Raw genomic sequence first — 26,889 nt, forward strand, 5'->3', positions numbered from 1 at the left:
GATTCATGACATAGACAACTACACAAAAGGAATGTGTAGCTGTATTTTTTACCATCTTAGTTTAAGAAGATTTGGCATGTCACCAAACATTTGGGCTATGTCATCCTTTTGCAGCTACCATTGGGCAATAAGACCGTAGCACCAGATTAAGTTCCTGAGCCAGTCTGAACAACCCTGATCGCTATCTCGACAACACTGTGACCACTTTGCACTAAAGTAGACTTATTTTTGTTCTAATTGTTCTTTCTTGTATAATTTATGTTTAACTTGTGTTGTTCTTGTGAATATTCTGTCTCTGTTGCTATATATTTGCGATACTGCTGCAAGTTTTTTTTATTCTAGCTGTGCAAACACATACTTGTGCATGTACAATAAACTGAACAGAATTTTGACTTTAAATTAAGAAAATACTTAAGCACCTGAACTAATTCCTGTGCTGCTACAATTTGTTAACCAGTGAAGGAGCCATTTCGTCTACTCTGTTTCCTGTTTGTCAGCAAAATAAACGTTCCACTTGGGCACCTTATATAACATCATATTTCAAAGCAATTCTTCTCTAGCAGCATGCATTTCTTGGTAATATTGCCTTCCATTTTCTAAAGTGTTGTCATATTTTATAACTTTTTGCCACTTCGCCAAATTTTGTACGTTGTAATGCACCGTACATAGCTGGCTGGTGATGTATGTAGTGGCATCTGCACCGAACTTTGAGGCGAGTGGTCCCGGCTTTGAATTTGGCTGGCTCTTTGCATGCTTTGCATCTGCACTGGGTTAAGCACTGGGCTAGCAACTCTGCCCTGTTTTAAAAAAAAAAGACAAATGCTAAAGAAACGGCAAGGTTGCTACCCGATGCGCCACAATGGTGCGGAAGGGAAATAAAATGCACTGTACATAACTGCAGTTGAAGCAGTATTAAATGCACTGTTTTGAATGGATATGCTGATACCATTAGGTACTTACAAAGGCATTGGTGAGATCATTTAATAATCTTGCACCATGGGAATGATAGTGAATTTCTTGATCAAACAATTCTGCTGCCTTAGCACAACCTAATAGGCGTAACTTTAAAAGGTTGCAGAAACAAAGTTACAGACAAAATGTTGGAGGAACTCAGCAGGTCAGGCAGCATCTATAGAGGGGAATGTTTCAGCCCAAGTCCTTTCATCAAGACCCTCATTTATTCTCCATAGATGCTGCCTGACCTCTTGTGTTCCTCCAGCAACATGTGTGTGACATTGTATTTCTAGCACCTCTAGAATCTTGTGTTCTAGATGCAAAACTGTTGACTTTGCAACTCCAGTTTAATGATTTATTCATTCAAATCATGTTTTAAATTAACTTGCATCTGAAATTATTTTTTTCTCCGTACATGTCACTTGATACACTGCAGTTCATTGCTGCAATCCAGGCATGTGATTTTAAAAAATGTAAATACCAGAAACAACAGAAGCCTTTAACGTTTTAGGTTAAAGACTCTTAATCAGTAGCGGAAAAGTAAGTTGGTTATAAGATGCAGAGGTGGTGGGGAGAGAATAGATAGGACAAAGGGAGCTATTGTGATAGTGTGCCAAGATTGCCCATAGATTCCAGTGTTTACGAAGCTGTTTGGTTGATAATTTAAAAGCAGTTAGAGAATAAGCTAATAAAGGAACATGTAAATGTTGTGAAATACATGTCAGAGCTGTGCTGCATCTGAAACAGAAAGAAGAATTCTGGAAATATCCACTATATCAGGCAGCCTGTGAAGGCAAAGAGTAAGTTAATATTAGAGGTGTATAACCTTATTGAGGAACGGACAAGATTCTAATGCAGAGAGCTGACATTGTTGAATTCAATATTGAATCCTGAAGGTTGTAACATGCCCAGCTATGTAATACAAATACCATCACCTCCAAGTGCTCCTCAAGTTATAACACGTTGTTCCTCCACTGTCACAATAAATGTATTGACATCATGGTCTGCAGTGTCAATTTATCATCACTTTCCTAGTTGATCAGTAAATGCATTTTTGCTTGTGTCAGTTAGTTTCCGAATGAGAAACTATAGTGAACCAAGAGCGATAACTGTATTGGTACTACTTCCTGTTCCCATATAAACTTCTAAAGTTTCATAATCTTTGCTGTTAAATTCTGTCCTGTTCTCATTCCTCATTCCTTCCCTTTCCTGACATCTGTATCTCCATTTCAGGGCAGGTTAGTGAGCAATGTCCATTATAAGTCTATGGACTGGCACAGATATCTTTACTATATCTCCTACTCTCCTTTCTGAAAGGTTTCCATTCCATCCCCTAGCTTATCTTGGTTCCATTGCAGCTGTTGTGATGACAACATGTTCCACACCAGTGATTCTGAGGTGTCCTTTTCCTCTTCCATTATTGTTTCCTTTTTCCTCACCTATCCCTCTACCCCCCCACCCATTTCCACATTCAACAGATCATTCTCTGTGATTTCTGCCACCTTCAATGAGAACCTCCGCCAGGCATATTGGGATTGAATGAACCGTATGGAGAACAGAACAATAGATGTAAGTATAACTGGTCTTCATTTAGCACAGGCAGACATACATTGGAAGCCTAGAATATGGCAGACTTTTATACACCTTAAGGACAAAAATAACAGCTGATGATTAAATATAATTTTAGTAAACTATGCAATTGCATAGTAATATAGACAAAATGTCGGAGGAACTCAGCAGGCAACATCTGTGGAAAAGAGTAGACAGTCGACATTTCAGGCCAAGATCCTTCATTGGGACTGGAAAAAAGAGATTAGAATTCAGAGTAAGAAGGTGGAGGGAGGAGAGGAATAAGTATAAGGTGGTAGGTGATGGGTGAAACTGGAAGAGAGGGAAGGGTGGTGAAAAGCTGGGAAGTCAACAGGTGAAAAAGATACAGGGCTGGAGAAGGGGAAATCTGGGATCATGGGGAAAAAAAGGAAGGGGGAGGAGCACTAGAGGGAGGTGATGGGCAGGTAAGGGAAGAAGGTGAGAAATGGGGATGGTGGTGAAGGAGAAGGGGGAGACAGTTACCAGAAGTTCAAGAAATTGATGTTCATGCCGTCAGGTTGGAGGCTACCCAGATGGAATATAAGGTGTTGCTTCTCCAACCCCAGTGTGGCCTCATCGTGGCAGTAGACGACATGTCAGTCCATGGCCTCCCCTACTTTTCCATAGATGCTGCCAGGCCTGCTGAGTTCCTCCAGCATTTTGTGTGTATTACTTTGATTTCCAGCACCTGGCAGATTTTCTCTTGTATGCAATTGTAGAGTTTACTTGAGCGATTTGAATGTAGACAAATGATTCCTTACAATTACACATTTAGAATAAGACCATCTCTGAGTATTCAAATACTTTGGTTAGGTCAAGGTAGTTCAGATTGATGGTCTTAAAGACCCATAGATCCATAGCATTCTTTTTTCAACCACAATGCTGTGAGGAATGGCTCTTGGAATTCACAAATATCCCAACAATCGATTGACAGAGCAGTATGACTATGACCATGTGTCATGTGGCCAAATACTCAGTGTGAAATATTCTTTGATCTCATCCATGTTTGGAGTCGTGTTCTATTTATCTACCACTACCTCTTCCCTTCCCACAACTTAGGGCACCAAGCACTCCTTTAGAACAGATGAGGAATTTCTTTAACCAGAGGGCAGTGAATCTAGGAATTTATTGCCATAGGCAGCTGTGGAGGCCAAGTCATTGGGTATATTTAAAGCAGAGGTTGATAGGTTCTTGATTAGTGAGGGCCTCAAAGATTATGGGGAGGAGGCATTAGAATGGGACTGAGAGAGAAAATAAATCAGCAATAATCAAATGGCAGAGCAGACTCAGGCTGATTGGTCTAATTCTGCTTCCATGTCTTAATGGCCTTTCCAGGTATCTAACTCTAATTCACTTGCATTTTAGTTTACTGAATTTAGTACTGATCATATGGAAAAACTAAACTCAGAATGGGTAACCACTTTTAAAGTGTACAAGGAGAAAACTGACCTAGTTACTTGTAACTTCAATTTCTCATCGTACTCTAACTGACTCAGTTGGATATGATCTCTTGCACTGTTCAGACAAAGCCCAACAGAGCTGCAGAAGCAACATCTGATTGTCTGTCTAGGCAAGGGGTTCCCAACCTTTTATTCCAGTGAGCCTTCCCATTAACCGAGGGGTCCGTTGATCCGAGGTTGGGAGCCCCTGGTCTGGACACTCCTCAGTGCCAGCAACTCAATGTTGAATTCATCAATATTTGATAACCACGTCTGGCTTGGCTAGTTTTGCTGTAAGGGTGCAGTGAACAGAGTGGAGTCTGTTGGAGGTTCAGGGTTATGCTGTATTGTTTTACTGGGACATTAACAATGTTTATTTTTCCACAGATGCTCCTGGCCTGTTTTTCCTAGCATTTTCTGTTTTGATTTCAAAATTTTCAATCCCTAGCTATTTCTGATGCTTTTTAGTTTTTCCTCTTTTTACTAACTTGCTGGGCTTTCCCAGCATTCTTCTTTACTTCAGATTTCCAGCAACTGTGATGTTCCATATCTCCAGAGATTCCAGCACTTTATTTCTTATCTATATACCCTCTTTTTCATCTCATTTGGGTAGATTAGTTGTAATTAACAAGCTTTCCACAGTCTCATGCAGTTAACACTAACATTTGGCATCTGTCTTCTTTTGATATTCACCAAATCACAGATAATGTTTTTGTCTCTCATCCTACTTTTTAAAATTTTCCCTAATTTTGTCATCAATGAGAAATGCAATTCTTTCTCTCCATAGATGCTGCCTGACCAGCTGCATACATCTTCTATTCTGTTTTTAGTTCAGATTTACAGCATTGGCAGCATTGTACTTTTCAGTACTAAGAAAACCTTTAAGGAAGCAAAATACGTCACACTAAATGCACTTGGATTTCCATGAGTTCTAACAGCACTTCTCAAAAGGACAAGGGCACCGGGCACACACAAACAGTACCATGTCTAGATTCCTTCCTATCTGTACTTGAAAAATATACTGCCATGTCATTTAGTCAAAATGTTGGAATTGCCAATTGGGAAACATTGCAGGATATGATTACCAGAAATTCTGCTTTTGTTCTGGAAATGTTAAGTACAATGAGATCTAATCTTGGGAGTTGAGAGCCAGCATCTGAGAATGTGTATTATTTGCTTATATATTTAAATAATAAGCATAATGCCTGTTTAGATCCTCAAATAAATTTGGCATGCAGAATAAATTGGAAGCTGTCTTTCATAATTTTTTAATGTATCCAGAGAAACCCCCTCCACCCATTGACCTAACGTTATAACTTTCTACCTGGAGCTTAATTATAGACCATTCCTAACAGGTAAGGTGCCCTGTATTATTCTTATGCTATTGTTCAAGCTGCATCTGAATACAGGACAAGCAAGAGGCAGCTCATGCAAAAAAAAAATCAATTAATAAACTTGAGTTTGGAACGTGCCACCTGCAATTTCCTGTCCTATTCCATATACTGTTCCAAAGAGCTGTTAGGTGTTATGATTTCTGCCTTGCTATTCAATATAAAAATATTAATCTTCTATGACTTGATTGTTTTCAGCATAGGGTCAATTTCACTTGATGATTTTACAGAAATGTAGAATCTAGATTGTATAATTATCTTGCTATTGAATATTACATTAAACTTTTCTCTGCTTTTTCATCTTTTAGAATGGAGAAGTGTCTCTCTTTGAAGTCACCATCCGTTTTGTTGGTGGATTGCTATCAGCATATTATTTGACAGGTGATGAGGTGAGACATTTCTATGGCATATTTATGTAACTCTAATCTGTGCCAGCATTTGAGATGATTTTCAATTAATAAAACATTAAACAATTAAATTATTTAAAATATTTTCAAATTATTCCATTAGAGTACAGTATAATGTAAGTATTACAGTGAAAGAATAGAGACTTGAAGAAATTGAATGCTGTTCCTTGTACCTTCACCTCCATTCAGTGCCCCAAAGGGACCTTTGAGGTGAAGCAACACTTCACCTGTGAATCTGCTGTGGTCGCCTATTGTATCCGATGCTTCCAATGCGGCCCCCTCTACATTGGGGGACCGCTTTGTCGAGCACCTCTGTTCCATCCACCAAAAGAGGAACTTCCCAGTGGCTTGACACTTGAATTTCGATTCCCATTCCTGTTCCAACATGTTGGTCTGTGGCCTCCTCTTGTGCCATGATGAGGCCAACTTCAGGATGGAGGAGCAGTACCTTTTATATTCTGTCTGGGTAGCCTCCAACCTGATGATATGAACATTGATTTCTCCTTCCAGTTTAAAAACATAATCCTTCTCATTCCCCTTTCTTTCTGTTCCTCGCTGTGGCCCCCTACCTCTTCTCACCTGCCTATCACTTCCCACTGGGTCCACCCTTCCTTCCCATTTCCCCTATAGTCCTTTCTCCTCTCCTTTCAGATTCCTTTCTCTCCAGCCTTTTACCCTTCCCACCTACATGGCTTCTAGCTTGTCCTCCTTCTCCTATTTGCTGCCTGGCCTGCTGAGTTCCTCGAGCATTTTGTATATGTTACTTAAGACTGCAAAGGTACATAGTGCTCTAGAGCTATTAAAACACAAGCTTCACACCATCTTCAAAGTTTAATCTCCCAGGCAGTTATTCTGATTGACCATTCTAGTTGCCCCCCCCCCCACACTCATGTCACTGCACTACACTTTAAACCACTTTTTATAATGCTGTTTACAATGTAACCACATGCTGGTGTTTATGCTTACTTCATTCCATATCTGTCCTTCTAACTTTGTTAAATAATTTTATTTTGTGTAACTGTTGATTATTGTTTGTTCTGTAATACTCTGGATTAAGACCACATTTTGTTTTATTAATACAGTTGGACATTTTATTTTCTGCAGATTTTCTCAAAATGCAGTGTGTTCCTTTTAATTACATTATACAATTGGCCATTTCATTTTTTTAAAATTTAAAATAAAAGTTCGGTTGATAAGTTAGGCTTGTTGAATTAGCCAATAGGATTTGTCTTGGGATCATCCTAGAGCATGGGAAAAAAGAATGGGGAGCTATTTTCTACAGGAGAAAGAAGAATAATGGAGACGGACAATGAACATAGTGGAAGAACATGGTGAAACTCTCACAGAACCAAGTTTGGATGGACAGATACAGATTGTCAGGAAATCCTCATGCAGACTATGGTTTCACGGAGAATGTGCAAATAACTTGCAGTTAATTAGTTGTCACAAGACATTGGAGAAAGTTCAATGCCTTTTTTTCTTGGATGTTATATGGATATTTATTTGTTTTGCTTGGACTGGGTTTTCAGTGCAGAGCTGATTTGGTACCATGAGTAAATGAAGTGAAGCAAACTGGATTGATTATGTGACCATGAGCTCCAAAGCTTGAGTGCACACCATAGACAATATATGGTGGGCCATTTTGTTTGTTGTAGTTTAAAATATTTTGTTAATAGAATTTTAATCTAATTTTATACTAGTGTGAGCTAAGTTATTGCTTCCTGGCAAACGATAAACTTGCATGGGTATATTGGTATTCATTCAAGTCTTAATTTTCCCTTAAAGGAACACTAAAACTTTGATGTTTTTGTGTTTACCCAGATCATATCTACCCTAGACCTGCTTATTTATCGGAAATGGCCTTTTCATCATTATTCCCATGCAATGTAGAGTTATGTGGCTGTTAATTTGCATTCACAGTGATAACTAACTCATTATGAGCCTATGTTGGGATGTTACAGTTGCATGCAGTGCTAACATACCAGAGCCCTTAACTAATACATGTAATTGTATATGTTACTTGATCCTAGAGAATGCAAAACAATTGTTCCCTGGTTTTCTTATGACAAAGCTACATTGAATGCATGCTAATTTTACCTTGGTTAACCTGTTATCTTAATTTATACCAATTTAATGATTTGTACTGTTGGCTGGGAGTCTGTAGGTTGTCTGTGAGTCCCTGTCTGAGGGGAGTTAAATTATGGGGTCCTTGAGAAATTTGACATTGATCTTTCAGCGGCAGTATTTCTGTTGAAGTTGATGTTAACGTGTGACTGATGGAAGAGTGGTCAGATCAGCAATCACAGTTACCTGTTAGTTCAGTCGTCAATGAAGTTCCTTGTTCAAAGGTTTCAAAGGTACATTTAATGTCAGAGAAATGTATACAATATACATCCTAAAATTCTTTTTCTTCGCCACCATCTGCGAAAACAGAGGAGTGCCCCAAAGAATGAATGACAGTTAATTGTTGGAACCCCAAAGCCCCCCCAACTCCCCTCACGCATGAGCAGCAGCAAAACAACTATCCCCCCTCCCCACCAGCAAAAAAAAAGGATTGGCACCCTCCACTGAGCACTCGAGAATACAGCAAAGCATCAATAAAGACACAGACTTGCAATACCCCAAAGTCTACTCGTTAAACCAGTAATCCCCCCCTCTCGCCCCCTACAATGTTAAAAGTCCATTGCGTTGCTTTTTCTGAGCTCTGTGCTTAAAGAACTCGGGTCTCTAGGCACAGAGCTAGAGATCTTCCATCTCCCACAACACTGATTTCCTGTAGAGACAATGACCTCAAGTCCGCCCGCCTCCAGAGCCACGAAATCCCGAGATTCCGAAGGCGAACTAATCTTCTCGGCTGCATCCTTGGTCTATCGAATAACTGCTAGTTGTGAAACCCCGAGAGGGGGTCCCATTCCCACAAAGAACTGAAGTCAGTGTGTAACTCCAGGTCAGCGTCTTCAAAAGAACCCTAAAAGGGAAAAATAGAGAGATTAAAGATAGAAATAGAGCTGTTTCTGGAGATGCAGGCAAAGGAGTGTCTCCTAAGCTCAGATAATGATATAGTCTAACAGGTGACAGTGCTTGGAACAGGGGCTTTTGGCATGAAGTCTCGTGTTTGTCTTTGATAAGCTGGCTGTTGGTTATAACATGATTGCAATTCAACCATCTTATAAGGAACATGACCCCACTTCCTCACTACATCCTTATTGATTATACCTAGCCAGAGGTTTGGGACTTTGCACGTGTGAAGTAGAAATCACCCAGGAGGATCAGGTTGTGTCATGGCTAATCCAAAAATTCAGTCAGGGTTGTGCCATGTGCACTGATGGCTGTGAAGTATTAGTTTTGGAGAGCTAGTAAGTGCCTAATCAGTTCTATTAGCCAAGTGTTAACATCAGCTTCAACAGAATTTATTCTGTGCCGATGATGATTCTCTTGCACTTTTCTCTATCAAAGGAAGTTGTAGCCATTGTCCTTCCCCTTAAATTGGTCTTTTTTTTTTTTTGCCCATCAAATCTCACTAAGGGCAGTGATATTGATATCAAAGCATTTGTGTTCCTAAATTGATAGGCAAATTTCAGAGCAGTTCCCAACCTAGGGTCCACGGACCCCTTGCTTAATGATATTGGTCCATGGCATAATGGTTGAGAACCCCTGGCCTAGACAGTCCACAAGGGGACGGGCATTCCAGGTCCCAAACTTCCTGTTGTTAAGTGGAAGTTGTCTGTGCATAGTTCCTTTTACGAATGGACTTGACAGATCAGAGTATTAATTCAGTCACAATGGGGATTAAAAATAACTAGAGACCGATTCTTCTGCATGTGTTTTAGTGCTCACACTTTGGTGGACACTTGCACAGGTGTCTCGTGGTAGGCAAACACTACCGCTCTTGCATATTTTTTCTGATATGTCCTTGAGATCAAAGATAACTTTTTTCCAATGGGTTTTGTAAATTGTGAAATGTTTAATAAGGCCAGTTTGGGAACTTCATGTCCTTTCACAGATCAACGTGAAAGTGCCTGATGTGGTATGCAGATGATTGGTGGATGAGATGGGTCACTCTCATATCACCTACACAGTGCTTTATGTGCTCTTGATGCTTGAGATTCTCAGTATTTTTTTAATACCCCCTTCTCCATGTTAAGTCATAGGCTAGTATTCTCAAGAATCCATGGGGATGTTGCAATTTTTCCAAGATGCTTTGAACACATCCTTGAACCTTTTTCTCTGTTTATCCAATAGTGTCTTCCTTGACGGAACATGGAATTGAATGTCCACATTGATAGTCCAGTGCCAGGAATGTGAATCATGGGGCTTACTCAATATAGCTGACTGAAGTTGATCTCATGTGCACTTGCACAAATACAGAAATAAATGGGTCTGGCATCCTTGCTTCTCATGCCCTTCACCCACCCTTTCGTCCATGTTTCCATTTCTGATGGCAGAGCTTCGGCTGCGTACATGACCCCTGACCCCAGTTTTAACCATATACCTGCCTCGTGTTGTTCCCAGTTCTGGCCTTTATCCACATACCTGGCCCACATCTGACTCCAGATGCAAGACACGTACATAATCCTGGCCTGCAGTTGTGGCCTATCCCTGGCCCATATTTCCTGCATGCCTGCCCACATACTTTGTCCTCTGCTCCAGCTACATATCTTTCCACATTCTCGAGGACAGGTGAGACTAAGAGCATGATGATGACAGTTGAGAAATATAAGAGAAAGTGCTTTCCCTGGTTTCTTAAATGCAATGCCACGAGCACTGAACTAGAAATATTTCCAATGTTATGTGTATGTTATACTTTCTTATTTGGGCGTCACGATTTTGTGACAGCATCCAAAGACTCCAAACTCAAATCATCTTTTGCCCTGGACTAATACCCACTGCATCATTCATTTACTCATAGAATTTCTCTTTGTCTTAAGTTTCTATGGGCTTTGGAAAAATAAACACAAGCATACAATTGAAAGTTGTTAAAATGAAGAAGGAGCTTATTGTTTATGGGGTAACAAAGTATTCCAATGAGTCAGGAAAGCAGCATTCAAAATAGTATGCCTCAAAAAAACAAAAACATTATTTGTACTTTCTTCAAAATGCTTCATTGTCATTATTTGCATTCTAATTCTATTTATTACATTTGCTCTGTTCCAGTTATTCAAAATAAAAGCAATTGAATTAGGAGAGAGACTATTGCCAGCTTTTAATACTCCTACAGGCATTCCCTGGGCCTTGATAAACCTCCGCAGGTAAGATGTCCTGATTCAAGTGCAATGTGGTCAGGGTGATCTAATTCATTAGAATAAATTGAAATTATGATAGTGCATAAATGACAACCCAAGTTCTTTTTCTCTTGAAATAATAAATCTTTAGATTTATCAGAATAGATGTTTGATTATATTATCTCAATTGCTATTTCACAACCAACAGAAATAAGGGAACTTACATCACATTATTCACATTCACTTTTTAAGGATTCCTTTTAAATCTCTGGATCCCATTACTCATTTTTATTTTATTTAAAAGTAGTGCTTATGGTACATCCATGTAGCTTGCCCCATTGAACTTATTTTATCTGAAACTAAATTTTATCTCATGTCTTCAATCCAATTAATATCAGCCTTTCAACTTAATCAGTTGAAAATTTTAGCCCTTAAATACTGTCCTTTTAATTGCATTCAATTCCATCAGATATAAATGTAGGGACTGAGAACAGGAGCATCCCACATGTCCTGTGTTCCCACTTTTATTATAATTTTTTTCTGATTATAATGGAATTTCTACACTAACAGAAAAAGATCCCTCAATATTCAAAAATCTATTTTCTTCAGCCTTGAATACAATCAATAAATGAGCATCTGTCACCCTCTACATAAGAGGATTCCAAAAATTTACAGCTCTTTGTATAAAGGAATTTTTCCTTGCCCAATTCTAAATGGTTTGCCTATTATCCTATAATTGTGTTTTTAGTTCTGAACTCTCCACTAAGAGAATAAATACACACATGGCCACTTTATTAGGTAAAGCTGTTCGTTAATGCAAATATCTAATCAGTTAATCGTGTAACAGCAATACAATGCATAAAAGCATGCAGGTCAATAGCTCAAACACGAGGGAATCTGCAGATGCTGGAATTTCAAGCAACACACATAAAAATTGCTGGTGAACGCAGTAGGCCAGGCAACATCTATAGGAAGAGGTACAGTCCATGTTTCAGGCCGAGACCCTTCGTCAGGACTAACTGAAAGAAGAGATTTGAGAGGGGGAGGGGGAGATCGAAATGATAGGAGAAGACTGGAGGGTGAAGAGATGGAGCTAAAGCTGGAAAGTTGATTGGCAAAAGGGATATGAGAGGATCATGGGATGGGAGGCCTAGGGAGAAAGAAAGGGGGAGGGGGAAGCCCAGAGGATGGGCAAGGAGTATAGTGAGAAGGACAGAGGGAGAAAAAGAAGAGAGAGAAAAAAAATAATAATAATAAAAAGTAACGGATGGGGTACGAAGGGGAGATGGGGCATTACCGGAAGTTAGAGAAGTCAATGTTCATGCCATCAGGTTGGAGGCTACCCAGACGGAATATAAGGTGTTGTTCCTCCAACCCGAGTGTGGCTTCATCTTGCCAGTAGAGGAGGCCGTGAGTAGACATATCAGAATGGGAATGGGACGTGGAATTAAAATGTGTGGTCACTGAGAGCTCAGACCAAACATCAGAATGGGAAAGAAATGACCTGAAATGATTGTTGATGCCAGGCAGGATGGTTTGAGTATCTCAGAAAAAGCTCATCTCTTGGGATTTTCATGCACAATAGTCTCTAGATTTACAGCGAATGGTATTTGGGGGCGAGGGGTGAGTGTGGAGGAGAGCATCCAATGAGCAGCAGTTCTGTGGGCAAAAACACCTTGTTAATGAGAGAGGTCAGAGGAGAATGGCCAGACAGGTTCAAGCTGACAGGAAGGTGACAGCAACTCAAATAACCACATGTTATAACAATAGTTTGCAGAAGAGAATCTCTGAATGCACAGCACAGAACCATAAAGTGGATGGGTTACAGCAGCAGAAGACCACTGACATGCACTCAATGTCCACTTTATTAGGTACAGGTGGTACATAATAAAGTGGCCACTGAGTGTACATATATGAAATTTTTAAAAAACACAAGTAAATCGTTTGGTCCCTTCTGCTGCTCTACCATGCAATAGGATCATGGTTAACTTATTTTAATTCACTGCAACACACAAAATGCTGGAGGAACCCAGCAGGTTAGGCAGCATTTATGGAAATGACATACAGTTGATGTTTAGGGCTGAGGCCCTTCTTCAGGACTAGAAAGAAAGGGGGAAGACGCCAAAATAAAAAGGTGGGGGGAGGGGAAGGAGGCTGGTTGAAAGATGACAGGTGAAGCGAAGTGGGTGGAAAAGATAAAGGGCTGGCGAAGAAGGAATCTGATAGGAGAAGAGAGGGGACTGTAGGAGAAAGGAAAAGAGGGGGGAACCCAGGGGGAAGTGATAGGCAGGAGAGAAGAGGTAAAAGGTCAGTGTGGGGAATAGGAAGGAGGGAGGAGAATTTTACAGGGAGAAATCCATATTCATATCATCAGGTTGGAGGCTACCCGGAAGGTGTTGCTTCTCCACCCAGAGGGTGGCCTCGTCTTGGCACAAAAGGAGGCCATGGATCAACCTGTCAGAATGGGAATTAAAATGTTTGGCCACCGAGAAGTTCTGCTTTTGGCGGACAGATTGGAGGTGCTTAACGAAGCAGTCCCCAACTTATAATGGGTCTCACCAATGTAGAGGAGGCTGCATAGGACACAATAGATGACCCCAGCAGATTCGCAGGTGACTCACCTGGAAGGACTGTTTGGGGCCCTGAATGGAGGTGAGGGAGAGGTGAATGGGTAGGTGTAGCACTTGGGCTGCTTGCAGGGAAAGAGGTAAGTGGGGAAGGAACGAATGGACAAGGAAATTGCAAAGGGAGTAATCTCTGCAGAGTGAGGGGGTGTGGTAAAGATATGTTTAGTGGTAGGATCCCTTTGGAGGTGGTGGAAGTTGCAGAGGCTCATGAGGTGGTAAGTAAGGACAAGGAATTTTGTCATTGTTAGGCAGCGGGAAGATGGGGCGTGTGGATGTTCGGGAAATGGAGGAGATGTAGGTGAGGACATCATCAATAATGGAAGGAGAGAAAACCTAATTCAAAGAAGGAGAACACCTCGGATGTCCGGGAAAGGAAAGCAGCATCCTGGGAACATGTTGGGCAGAGGTGAAGGAACTGAGAAAGAGGAAAGCACTTTATAGGAGATAGGATGGGAAGAGGTATAGTCAAGATAACTGTGGGAGTCGGTAGGTTTATAAAAGATATCAGTTGACAGTTTGTCTCCAAAAATAGAGACAGAGAAATGGAGAAAGTGGAGGAAGGGGTCAGTGCTGCTTCTCCACACTATTCATTCCAACCCCTTAGGGTCCTTTATATGCATAAATCTATTGATCTGTCTTGAACAAATTGGGCAATTGAGCCACTGAGCCACCAAGCCCCTCTTGGTTAGGGAGTTCCAAAGGTTAACAGCATTCTGTGAGGAAACTTCATCTCGTGTTTTAAATGGTCAACACCTCCAGAAAAAATGTCAATATCTATCCTCTAATGAGAATTTTACATTTTTCCAGACAATTACTTAACATAAGCCCAGTTTGCTCAATCTTTGATTAGAATAATTGCATACCACATTCAGCAGCATTTTGCTAAGAATGGCATCATGGTAAAACTGGAGAGTATGGGAATTATTCCAAGGACTGGAGTCACCTAGTGCCAAGAAAGATAAATACAGTTGTTGAAGTCAATCCTCTCAGGCCTAGAGCACTGCTACAGGTATTTCTGAAAACATTGTCTTAGACCCAACCCTTCTTTCAGTGACCTGTCATGAGGTAAGAAATTTGCTGATGAATATATAATGTTTAATTCCATCTGAAGTTTTTAGGAAAATGGAGCATCCTGTATCTGCAGAAAGACCTGAGCAACATTCTAGCTTGTGATAAGTAGTAACCATTCAGCTGCCAGAGATGAGTGAATTTAGCCAACACCTACTGGTGCTCAATGGCATTACAATCACCAAGTCCTTCGTCAACATCTGTAGAGTCTTCATTAACTATATGATTAGGTCAAAGGCTTGGTATGTAGGAGTAAGTGACTGCTTTCTGTAGCTTGGCCCATAGCTTCTCACTCATTTAAGACTCTTACATTTCTGTTTTACAGTGGAGTTGGTCGGAACTGGGGCTGGGCTTCAGGGGGTAGCAGTATTTTGGCAGAGTTTGGCACCTTACATCTGGAGTTTGTCCACCTAAGTGAGGTGTCAGGTAATCCAAAGTTTGCTGAAAAGGTAAGTCAGTGACATATTGAGAATTTACACTTATTCCATTCGTAATCAGACTTGCTCTCCATATCGCACTGCCTTGGCTTGCATATGACAGCTGGGACACAACATCCATGCTTGACCCCGGTCAATGGAAGGGGTCAATCTTACATCAGGCTTCAGTATTTCAATTTGGATTTCAGTGATTGAAACCCCAGTAACAATTTTCAGTGTAACTTGTATTGAACAGTTCTTTGCATGCTATCAAATAACTTTTACGTCCATTGTATTAGAAGTCCTGCGTTTTGGGTCGTAAAGAACGCTTTTGGCACATTGACCTTTATAAGTCAATATATAGAACACAGAAGATGGAATGTTATGTTGAAGTTGTATAAGATGTTGGTGAGGCCTAATTTGGAGTATTCTGTGCAGTTTTGGTTGCCTACCTACAGGAAAGGTATAACCAATGTTGACAGAGTTCAGAGAAAATTTGCAAGGATGTTGCCAGGTCTGGAGCACCTGAGTTACGAGGAAGGATTGAATAGGTTAGGACTGTATTCTTTAGAAGGCAGAAAGTTGAGGAGATTTGATAGAGGGGATTTAAGGGGAACATGAGGGGAAACTTCTTCACTTTAGAGAGTCGTGAGTGTGTGGAATGAGCTGCCAGCACAAGTGATCCATGCAAGCTCTATCTCAACATTTAAGAGAAGTTTGGATAGGTTCATGGATAGTAGGAATATGGAGGGCTATGGTCCAGGTGTAGATCATTGGGAGTAGGCAGTTTGAATAGTTTTGGCATGAACTGGATGGGCCGAAGGCCCTGTTTCTGTGCTGTACTTCTCTATGACTCTCACACTATTGAGATGGATATGCTGATAACATTAAGCGCTTACAAGGGAATTGGTAGGATGAATTAATAATCCTGCACTGTGGGAATGATAGTAAATTTATTGATCCAGCTATTCTGCTGCCTTACCACAATCTAATGGGCACAATTTTAATTTAAAAAAAAACAAGTTGCAGAAACAGAATAACACACACAAAAGTCCTGGAGGAATTTAACACATCAGGCAGCATCTGTGGAGAGAAGTGAACAGTCAGTGTTTTGGTCTGAGACCTTTCATCAGGACTGGAAAGGGAAAAATCAGAGTTAGAAGATGTGGGTGGGGGGAGGAGTACAGTCTGGCAGGTGGTAAGTGAGATCAGGTGAGGTGGAAAGTGGGTGGGGTGGGGGATGAAGTAAAAAGTTCAAATGTGATAAGTGGAAGAGGTGAAGGCCTGAAGAAGAAATAGTGATATGGAGGTGTATTTACACAAATCTTTAAGATAATGGAACAAATAGGACATGCTGTTACAAACATGGGGTCTGTACATTTATCAATAATGGCAGAGAAACTAAAAAACAAAGATGCTGTTGTAAAATACAGATGAATCCCCAGCCAGCTATCAGACAAAAAAGATAACTTGATTCATGAAGCAGCATTAAACCAACCACAAGACATTCTTAGTCTTTAAGCTGACCGTTGACTGTAGCATTTAGAAATGGACAATAAAATGCCGGTCTTAGTAATGATGTCTACATCTCTTACATGAATAAAACTAACTTACTTTGTGAGTAGCCACTTCCCACAAATAGAAAATGTGATCATGGATTTTTTGATGTGATTTTAGTTGGGGAACAATTAAATGCTGACAGGGGAACAACTCCCCTCTTTGAAGTAGCTCCTGGTATTTTATCGAGTTTTATGATCAGCAGGTATACATTCATTTATCTGTAAGACCACACTTTTGCAGTGTTGCATACCTTTCTGATTCAGGTGTTAAATTCCTCCCTATGAGCTATAGTTGACACTATTTTAGAAATGATTCTCATACTAGGGGAAGGAAAAGAGGAACTTACTGTATGGAAGATTGAATGCAGAAACCATCTTGGTGAAATTTTTGTGGCAATGGACCAGGCACTGTTGACCTCTTAAATAATGCCATCTGGGTAAAACTTGCTACTGTAGTTGATGGCTAAATATTTGTCAGAGGAGTAGCAAGTTGGATTTCAATCACTTGTTGCCCACTAATTAACCTATTCATACTGACTTGATGGCCTCCATGAGTAAGCATGTAATTTGTATGATATACTACAAGAGACTCAACTATACCTCTTCCCACCCAATTTCCTGTAAAAAAAAAAAAAAATGCTATTCCCTTTTATCAGTTTCTTCGCCTCCACTGCATCTGTTCCCAAGGCGTGCTTTCCATTCCAGAGATGTCATCCTTTAAAGAATGGGACTTCTCTACGATCATTGCTGCCTTCATCCGGATCTCCTCTATTTCTTATCCATCTGCGCTCATCCCATCTTCCCGCCACCTTAATAGTGATGAGTCCCTCTTGTGTTTGCTGACCATCCCATCAGCCTCCGCATCCAACACATGATACTTCGCAACTTCAGTTGTCTCCAAAGGGATCGTACTTCTAACCATATCTTTACCTCCTCCCCCCCCCCCCCCCCCACTTTCCATAGGGATTCTCTTGTCTATTCACCCCATTCACTAATCTACCTCCAGGCAAGCAGCCTAAGTGCTACATCTGCCCATATATCTCTACTCTCACCTCCCCAAACAGTCCTTCCAGGTGAAGCAACACTTCACCTGCGAATCTGCCGGGGTTGTCTGTTGTGTCTGGTGTTCCCGATGCAGACTTCTCTCCATTGGTGAGACTTGTCGTCAGTTGGAGGACCACTTCGTCAAGCACCTCTGAACCATCTTCCCAGTGGCCAAACATTTTAATTCCCGTTGCTGATCTGACGTGTTGCTCTATGGCCATGGTATGGAGGAGCAACACTTTGTATTCACTCTTGATACCCTCTAACCTGATGGCATGAATATCAATTTCTCCTTCCGGTAACCAAATCCACCCCACCCACTCCTATTCCACATAAGGAAATAAGATAGATGAACTTGTTGCACTATTACAGATTGTCAGGTATGATGTTGTGGTCATAACTGAACTGTAGCTGAAGAATAGTTGTAGTCCAAGGTTACACTTCATATTGGAGGGATAGGAAAGTAGTCGTAGGGGGTGGCATGGCTCTGCTGGTAAAGAATAGCATAAAATCAGTAGAAAGGTGTGACATGGGATCGGAAGAGGTTGAATCCTTGTGGGTTGAATTAAGAAACTACAAGAGTAAAAGGATCCTGATGGCATTTGTATACAGGCCTCCCAACAGTAGCTGGGATGTGGACTGCAGATTATAATGGGAAATAGAAAAGGCATGTCAAAAGGGCAATGTGATGAGAGTCGTGGGAGATTTAAACATGCAGGTCGATTGGGGAAAATCAGTTTGGTAATGGATCTCAAGGGTTGAGTTTGTTGAATGCCTATGAGATGACTTTTTTGGAGCAGTTTGTCATTGAACCTACTAGGGGATTAGCTGTACTGGATTGGGTGTTATGTAATGAAGTGGGGGTGATTAGGAAGCTTAAGGTAAAAGAACCCTTAAGAGGCAGTGATCACAATATGATTGAATTCAACTTGAAATTTGATAGGGAAGAAAGTACAGTCTGACTAAGCAGTATTTCAGTGGAATAAAGGAAATTACAGTGGCATGAGAGAGGAGTTGGCCAAAGTAAACTGGAAGAAGATGCTAGCAGGGATGACAGCAGAGCTGCAATGGCTTCAATTTCATGGAAAAATGAGGAAGGTGCAGGATAGATTTATTTGAAAAATGAAGAAATACTCAAATGGCAAAACAGTGTAATCATGGCTGACAAGGAAAGTCAAAGTTAGTGTAAAAGCAAAAGAGGGCATACAACAAAACAAAAATTGGCAGGAAGATAGAGGATTGGGAAGCTTTTAAAAATCCACAGAGAGCAACAAAAAGAATCATTAGGAGGGAAAGATGAAATATGAAAGCAAGCTAGCAGACAATTATCAAAGTAGAAATGAGTGGATATAAGACTGCTAGAAAATGAGGCCGGAGAAATAATAGTGGGGAACAAGGAGAGGGCAGATGAACTAAATGAGTATTTTGCATCAGTCTTCACTGTGGAAGACACTAGCAGTGAGCCAGATGTTGAAGGGTGTGAGGAAAAAGAAGTGAGTGCAGTTACTATTACAAGGGAGAAGATGCTCAAAAAGCTGAAAAGCGTAAGGGTGCATAAGTCACCTGGACCAGATGAACTGCACTCCAGGGTTCTGAAAGCTATAGTGGTAGAGATTGTGGAGGCATTACTAATAATGTGTCAAAAATCATCGGACTCCTGCATGGTGCCAGAGGACTGGAAAATTGTAAATGCCACCCCACTCTATAAGAAAGGAGGAAAGCAGCAGAAAGGAAATTATAGACCAGTTAGCCTGACTGTAGTGGTTGGGAAGATGTTGGAGTCAATTGTTAAGGATGAGATGATGGAGTACTTGGTAACACAGGACAAGATGGGACAAAGTCATCATGGTTTCTTCAGGGAAAATCTTGCCTGACAAATCTGTTGGAATTCTTTGAGGTGATTGCAAGTGGTATAGATAAAAGGGATGCAGTGGATATTGTAAATTTGGATTTTCATAAAGCCTTTGACAAGGTGCTGCACATGAAGCTGCTTACTAAGTTAAGAGCCCATGGTATTACCGGAAAGTTACTGACATGTTTAGACAATTGGTTGATGGATAGGAGGCAGCGAGTGGGAATAAAAGGATCCTTTTCTGGTTGGCTGCCAGTGACGAGTGGTGTTTCGCAGGCGTCTGTGTTGAGGCCACTTTTTATACTGTATATCAATGATTTAGATGATGGAATAGATGGCTTTGTTGCCAAGTTTGCAGATGATATGAAGATTGTTGGAGGGGCAGATAGCATTGAGGAAACGGATAGGCTGCAGAAGGACTTGGACAGATTAGGAGAATGGGCAAGAAAGTGTCAAATGAAAAACGTTGTTGGAAAATGCATGTTCATGCATTTTGGTAGTAAAAATATATGCGCAGACTATTTTCTAAATGAGGGCAAATTCCAAAAATCTGAAGTGTAAGAGGACTTGGGAATCCTTGTGCAGAACACTCTAAAGGTTAACTTGTAGGTAGAGTCAGTGGTGAGGAAGGCAAATGCAATGTTAGCATTCATTTCAAGAGATCTAGAACATAAGAGCAGGGATGTGATGCTGAGGCTTCACCTTGAGTATTGTGAACAGTTTTGGGCTCTATATCTAAGAAAAGTTGTGCTGACATTGGAGAGGGTTCACAAGGATAATTCTGGAAATGAAAGGGTTTTCATACGAGGAACGTTTGATGGCTCCGGGTCTGTACTCGCTGGTATTTAGAAAGATGAAAGGCCTAGACAGAGTAGATGTGAAAAAGATGTTTCCCATGGTGGGGGAGTCCAGGACAAGAGGGCACAGCCTCAGGATAGAGGGGTGTCCATTTAAAACAGATGTAGAGAAATTTCTTTAGCCAGAGGGTGGTGAATTTGTCGAAATTGTTACCACAGGCAGCTGTGGAGGCCAGATTGTTGGGTGTATTTAAGGCAGTGTTTGGTAGGTTCTTGACAGGGCACTGCATCAAAGGTTACGGGGAGAAGGCTGCAGAGTGGGGCTGAAGAGGGGAGAAAAGGGTCAGCTGTGATTGAATGGTGGAGCAGACTGGATGGACCAAATGGCTTAATTCTGTTCCTATCTCTTATGGTCTTGTGTTTGTACTTTAGTTAAATTTCTTGTAACCTTTTGGTTAATGAAGGATAATTTTATAAAAAGTTACAGCACTGTTTTTCAGAATATTGTACAGGTTCCTCAACGTCTGAGTATATTATGAGTTTCTACTATTATAATGTACAGATAAATTGCAAGGCCATAGTCTTTATACTTGAATTTGTATATTTTCAGGTGATGGCAATCCGAAAAGTTCTAAATCGACTCGAGAAACCTCATGGCCTTTATCCCAATTACCTTAGCCCTGTTACTGGACATTGGGGGCAGCGTAAGTAGCTCTAAGTTTATTTCTAAGTTTAATTTCCAAAATCCATCCCTTGATTTCATGACCAGTTATTCTACGTATTAGTGATCAGGGGCTACTGCACAGGACCGAAAGAAGCTGCAGAAGGTTGTACATCTAGTCAGCTCTGTCTTGGGCACTAGCCTACAAAGTACCCAGGACATCTTTAGGGAGCGGTGTCTCAGAAAGGCATTATTAAAGATCTCCAGCACCCAGGGCATACCCTTTCCTCACTTACCATCAGGTAGGAGATACAGAAGCCTGAAGGCACACACTCAGCAATTCAGGAACAGCTTCTTCCCCTCTGCCATCCGATTCCTAAATGGACTTTGAAGCTTTGGACACTAACTCACTTTTTAAAATATACAGTATTTCTGTTTTTGCAGAATTTTTAATAATTATTCAATATACATAATTGATTCACTTATGTTGTATTTTTATTATTTCTCTCTCTCTCTCTCTCTGCTAGATTATGTGTTGCATTGAACTGCTGCTGCTAAGTTAACAAATTTCACGTCACATGCTGGTGATAATAAATCTGATTCTGATATTGGTGAAATCTGAGCTGACCAAGAGTTGCTACGTTTAAAGAATGAAAATGAATGATAGCTGTACACATGCTGAATTTGGCTCCTGTCAGGCTTTGAATGAATAATGGAGGCAAATTGGAAATTCACCCACCTGATTCAGAATTAGTTTAACATAATATTTTTAACATAGTTCAAATGTCCTTCAGTCTCTGAAAAATTGAATGGCATAGATTCCTTACATCCAAGTTTAAATTGCAGTGATGTCCCAATTGTACTTCATTGAATAAATTTCCTGGGTCAGATTTAGCAGTTATCATAGTAGTTGAAGTTGGCAGATCGTAGAATCTTTATGCCACAGAAGGAAATATTGGTTATTGTAGCTTCTATTCAGTTCTGTTCCCCTACTATATTTTTATAGCCCTACAAGCTGTTTCTCCTGAATGGAATTTCCTTTCAAAAGCCTAATTGATTTTATTTCTACTAACCTTGAGTTCAGTGAGTTCCTGATCTTACCAACTGCGGTCTTAAAAACAAATCCTCACATCCTGTCATGAAATTTTATCATCTCTTTGAATCTACCTCTCTTAATCCTAAAACTATCCGCCAATCTGAGCAGTTTCTAATTTGTTTCTCTCAAACTTTTTTGTGGTAAATAGTTTAACCACAGCTTATCCAGACTTTACATCCTTATCTTGTAAATCCTTTTTGTATATCTTCTGGACTTTCATTTCCAGTTGTGTTATCAGTACTTTATTTAAATTCTGTATAACCTCTCAGCTTCTGTACTGCATACCTCTATATATGCTGCTTAGAACCATTTATGCTTTTCTAGCAGTTTTCTCAAAAAATTCTGCCTGTTTTAAAGATGACAACTGATTATGGACATTTATTATAAATATGCAATTGCCTCTCTTTAATCTTGATTTGCTTTACATTTGTGTTGGATTTGATCTTGCATTTGTCATCCTCCATTCATAAAGCCAATTGCTTACCATGTCCTTTTCCTGTCCTTAAATCAATTTTTCCATCCTGTCATTGATCCCTTTGTTTCACAGGTCACAATTTGCTTCATTAACCTTCCCTATGGGCCTGATGATCCCAGAGTTTTGAAAAATGTGGTTTTAGTATTTAATCTGGTTATCATCTTGAAGTTTTGTAGATCTGGAATTATACATGTTAATTAGCAAATGTAACCCCACTGTTTAGGAAAGGAGGAGAATGAAAATAAAGAACTACTAACCTATAAGTATTTGGGAAAATGTTGAAATCTATAATGAAGGATGTAATGATAAAACATCTTGGAAAGTACAAAATGGATTTGAACAGAGTCAACACAGATTTACAAAGGGAGCACCATGTTTGACTAAATCCATTGGAGTTTGGGAGGTTTTGATGAGCACAATAGTTAAGAGAACCCATGGATACAGTATATCTGAATTTCTGGAGGAATTTCATGATATCCCACACAAGAGGTTGGTTAGCTAGTTTATGAAGTGACATAATTTGAGAATTGGACAGAAAGCAAAAAGTGGAAGCAAATGGATCTTACTCAGATTGGTATCCTGTGACTGGTGGGATTCTGCAGGGATCAGTGCTTGGGCCCTAGTTATTCACTATCTATATCAGAGATTTAGTTGAGGACAGCACAACTGCCAGTACTAAACTAGGTGGGATTGTGAATACAAAGCAGGATATAGAGGGGCTCCAGGGCAATTTTGACAAGCTGAATGAGTGGTTGAGATCATGGAGTGTAGAATGTTTTTTTAAAAAGTGAGGTTACGTTGTTAAATGGTGAAGAATTGGGTAATGATGTTCCAAGAGTTCTACGTGTGCTTATACTCAAGTCACTGAAGTCCAAAATGCAGGCTCTGCAGACAGGAGGGAGCATGGAAGTATGCCTTTATGCTGGTTCTGATTACAGGAATAATGAAGACTTATTGCAACTCTACAACTGAAACCACACCTGAAGTAAAGTATACAATTTTGGTCTCCTTACCGGAGAAAGATGTACATGCATAAAGCTGTAGAGGGTATACAGCAAAGCTTCATTGGACTGGTCTGGGGATGGTGAGTTTGCCAAAAAAAAGAGAGATAGACAAAACCTATGTTACTTACTCTTTAGAAGAGTAAGGTGAACCATTATGAAGACTTGTGTAATTCTTAAATGGTGAGGCACAGGAAATAGGTTTTCCCTGACAGCACAGTTTGAGTGTAGTCTGAAAATAGACCTTTTGGATTGGACTTTTAAGACTGAGATGAGGACAATTCTCATCATTCAGAGTGGCATTTCTTTGAAATTCTCTATCATGAAGGCTGTGGAATCAGTTTCATTCAAATTGTACAAGTATAAGTTTTTCAGGGTATTAAGGCAAACAATGAATTTAGAGATAGTTCTGGAAAATGGCACCAAAATTGAAAGTCTAGGATCTGCTCATTTTCTTTTATTCCTATGTTTCTCATACCTCTGCCAGGTGCTGGGTGATCAAATGATTTTAAAATGTGGTTCAGAAGTAGTTTTTGTTGCACTTGATGAAAGGACCACCACAAATATCGATTTTATTATCCTCATTATTGGAAACTGTCATAGTCTACTAAAGTCTCAGCCAATCCCTGCACAATATACTATTGTAGTATTTGTAAGTAATTAACAAAGGTTGAAGTTTGTACCTGTGTGCCTCAATTTATGCAGGTAGTGGAGAAAAGGAGGTGTATTGTGTACAGAAATGTCAGATCAATTCCTCAATGGATATATTTCACCAGGAAATGATTATTAATATGATCTACTCAGTCATAATGTTTGTATATGAAAAACATGCAAACTTGGGGGTGGGTCTGTCACTGTATAACACTGAGATACAGACTTGGATCCAGTCGCCAGGCTTATTTTGTCTACTTTTCTGTTATATAAACCTATTAATTTATCACCCTTTTGCTTTCTTTTTCTTTTTTACTTCATCTCATTTTTTAAATGTTATTATTTAATCAACCAAACTTTTAGTTTTGTTAATAAATTTAAGTTACTGATTTTATTTGTGTGCTTCTTTCTGTCAGTTGTAATTTAACCTGACAACTTCCTAGGTTCATACAATTGTTATTTATTGTTTATCTTCTCCTGTTCATATTTATTTACAATTACTACTAAGCAGCACCTTCTGTCTCCTCTTCACCAAATACCCATGTAAAATGCCAATATCTGTATTCTGTTGAAACTAAACTATGCATCAACTCTGTTCACTTTTGAAAACTTAGTTATATAATTCTTTTAAGCAGCACTCCTATTCCCCAAGTGTTCAATCAGCCTCTGCTGAGAGTTTCCATTGAACTTTAAAATTAAATTGGATTTTAAATGCAAAAGCTAAAATGACACTTTAGAATGAGATTACACTCTCAATAATTCCTACACTTAACAAATTTGTACTTGTGTGCTATGTTGAAGTTGCATTCTGTGAGAACACTTTGGCACCTGTGAATAATTGAATAAATAGTGATTTGATTTTTGTTTTTCACAAGCAGATTTTGTTGTTTCAGAAACCTCTGTAGCACATTTCACTCACAATTTACCTCAACTTGTTCATTTTGATGTCAATCTACACACAAACAGATTGTCCTTTAATTGTCTATTTTCCATATCATATTGTTCCCTTTTGTTTCAACACAATTCCAACCCATTCTCTACAATGACAATGAGCTAACTAAACAGCTACAACTAGTATACGGACTATCATATTCCTGCTTAGTTGTTGACTACCATTAAATTATTTAGAACATTTTATTTTCTCAGAAGCCAAGATGCAGATCTTATTCTCCCTGTAATATAGGCAGAGCAGTACCTAATTTGTCTACTCCAGTGGCTTTTTAATTACCTAATATGAGAAAGTCCCTGCACTCATTTTGTTTAATGAAACATAGCCTGCATCAATGAGAGACTTGAAGAGCAAGTTTTATAGAGAAACTCAAAAGGGAGGTATTAAACTTATTTCTGTAAAGTCAGAATTACTTCTGTATCCTAAAAGGAATGCACAAGTCCTGGTTGTTACAAAAGAACATTTTAAAAAAAGGAGACGGCTTAGGCTTTCTGACTATTCAAACCTAGTCTGGTATTCAGTAAGTGATCTTGTAGCTCAGTACCAGTTTCTGTGTTCCCTTGTACTTTGATTCCTCTAACATCAGAACTCAATTAATCTCAGTTTTAAATGAAGTTAAAGACAGAGCAGAAAAACACCCTGGAGTAGAAAATTCCAACAATTGAAATAAGGCTGAAGAGGAGTTCAGGCCTTTTGAGCTGGGAGAGTCTGCTTACAGCAAAAAACATTAGTTCCTCATTTTAATTCTCTTCGTTTTAATCCTAAATAGCATAATCCTTATTTTGAAGCAATAACCCCTATTTGGTCAGGAGAACCATCCTTTATGTGTACCCTGTTAAGCTCTCTATAAGAATTGCTTACATTTCAATCCAGTTGTCTTCATTCTTCTGAATTCTAAAGATTAAATGCCTAGTCTCTTTAATCTCTTGTGTGACTTATCTTCAATCAAGAAATTTTTGCTGCGTTTTATTTTGTTTAGTATGTGTATCTTTCTTTAGGCAGAGACCAAGTAGATAATGATCAGGATGTGGTCTTACCAGTGTCCATATATAATTGTAGAAAGACATGTACTTGCATCCTCCAGTAAAGTAGTTATTATTTTAGATTATGAAGACACGTAGTCCCCTTTTATTGTCATTTAGTAATGCATGCATTAAGAAATGATACATTATTTCCTCCAGTGTGATATCACAAAAACACAGGACAAACCAAGACTGAAAAAACTGACAAAACCACATAATTATACATATAGTTACAACAGTGTAACAATACCATAACTTGATGAAGAAGTCCGTGAGCACAGTGAAGTTCAAAGTTTCTCAAATGTCCCACATCTCACGCAGACAGGAGAGGGAAGAAAAACTCTCCCTGCCATGCCAACCACAATCTGACTCCGAGTCATCCGAAAACCTCGAGCTCTGATCAGCTGTCCGACAGCGAGTACTGAGCACCATCTCTGTCCGAGTGATTCGACCTCTTTCTCGGTCGCCAAAAGCAGGCAAGGCCGGGGATTTTGAGGCCTACCCTCCAAAAGATTCCCAACCACACAGTAACGACAGCAGCAGATGGGCGTTTCAGAAATTTCTCCAGATGTTCCTCTGTGCTTTCACGTCAATCACCATCAAATCAGAAATTGTCCACGGCCCCTATTTAACAGATACGACATCATTTTATATAGTGACTGGCTGCT

The 26,889-nt window shown here is 39.7% G+C and overlaps 1 protein-coding gene across 3 annotated transcripts in view; it reads left to right on the forward strand.

Annotated features, from left to right (window-relative positions):
* Positions 1 to 26,889, forward strand: part of LOC140190636 (mannosyl-oligosaccharide 1,2-alpha-mannosidase IA-like) — a 108,544-nt gene that overhangs the window by 39,984 nt on the left and 41,671 nt on the right. For all 3 annotated transcript variants that reach the window (XM_072247381.1, XM_072247382.1, XM_072247383.1), the window contains 4 exons: positions 5,683 to 5,763; positions 10,936 to 11,030; positions 15,024 to 15,147; positions 20,977 to 21,070. In XM_072247381.1, coding sequence (XP_072103482.1) covers positions 5,683 to 5,763; positions 10,936 to 11,030; positions 15,024 to 15,147; positions 20,977 to 21,070 — 394 coding nt within the window. The remainder of the gene's footprint in view (positions 1 to 5,682; positions 5,764 to 10,935; positions 11,031 to 15,023; positions 15,148 to 20,976; positions 21,071 to 26,889) is intronic.

The sequence above is a fragment of the Mobula birostris genome, chromosome 30 (genome assembly GCF_030028105.1).
Source record: "Mobula birostris isolate sMobBir1 chromosome 30, sMobBir1.hap1, whole genome shotgun sequence".
Taxonomy (NCBI): Eukaryota; Metazoa; Chordata; class Chondrichthyes; order Myliobatiformes; family Myliobatidae; genus Mobula; species Mobula birostris.